This window comes from Pteropus alecto, unplaced genomic scaffold, assembly GCF_000325575.1.
Source record: "Pteropus alecto unplaced genomic scaffold, ASM32557v1 scaffold20, whole genome shotgun sequence".
Taxonomy (NCBI): domain Eukaryota; kingdom Metazoa; phylum Chordata; class Mammalia; order Chiroptera; family Pteropodidae; genus Pteropus; species Pteropus alecto.
In genome coordinates this window covers 37,726,203-37,726,998 of record NW_006436298.1, presented here as the reverse complement: position 1 = coordinate 37,726,998, position 796 = coordinate 37,726,203, and the positions used below count along the sequence as shown (strand labels likewise).

Genomic DNA, 796 nt, shown 5'->3' with positions numbered 1-796 from the left:
AAAAAAAAGGTAGAGGCTAATCAATAAACACTGTGGCTTTGCTGAAAAGTCTCTAAAGGGAAAGAAACTCCTCTGGCCAGGGAGCAATCTGACTTTTTCACCAAATTCTGATGCCACGCAAGTACCCTGCAAAATCACTTATTATCAGGACGCCGTGCGGTTCCTCACGTCCCACCGGAGGGCTGCCAACAGCTGCCCAGGGCTCCGTCCCGACTGAGGCCGACGAGAGTGGGCCGGCCAGGGGGTGGCGCGGGGAGACGGGCTGCCCGGGTCTTCCCTCCCTCCCCTGAGTCAACCCCTCTCCTCGGGGGCTCAGAGTTTGGGGAGATGGGGCAGCCGGCGGGGTCCCTGTCAGGAACCTCACCTCTCTGGTCCCCATATCGGAAGCGCTCCAGAGCGATATTGACTGCGATCTTCACCTCTTCGTCTATACGAATGTCCTTCAGCCCCTTGGCCCGGCCGCCGCCCCCAGGGCCACACTGAGCGAGGCCGCCCCCGCCGCCGCTGCCACCACCGCCGCCGCCGCCTCCTCCAGGAGCCGGCGGCCGAGGGGAGACGCTGCTCGGCCTGGACATGGTCCTGAGGCGATGGTCACCCCGCGGGGGAGCGGCCAGGCCTGCTAGCTGACGACCAATGATAAGGACAGTGGGCCTCTCGGGCCAGAGCCGGTACCGACGGCTCCACAGGCGGCCTGCACGGAGCCGGAGTCACCAGAAAGCCCCCTCAGCCCAGTTAGTCACCACCACAACCAAGAAGGCGCCGGCGCCACTAAAACACGGGCGAGGCGGAGAAAGCG

General features: G+C 64.2%; 1 protein-coding gene across 2 annotated transcripts in view; it reads right to left on the bottom strand.

Moving 5' to 3' along the window:
- The window catches only part of YTHDC2 (YTH domain containing 2), a 59,783-nt gene extending 58,987 nt beyond the window's left edge, over positions 1-796 (bottom strand). The window contains exon 1 of one of the 2 annotated variants that reach the window (XM_025047798.1): positions 365-796. In XM_025047798.1, coding sequence (XP_024903566.1) covers positions 365-575 — 211 coding nt within the window. In that variant the 5' untranslated portion in view covers positions 576-796. The remainder of the gene's footprint in view (positions 1-364) is intronic. The other variant, XM_006913287.3, reaches the window with a different exon arrangement.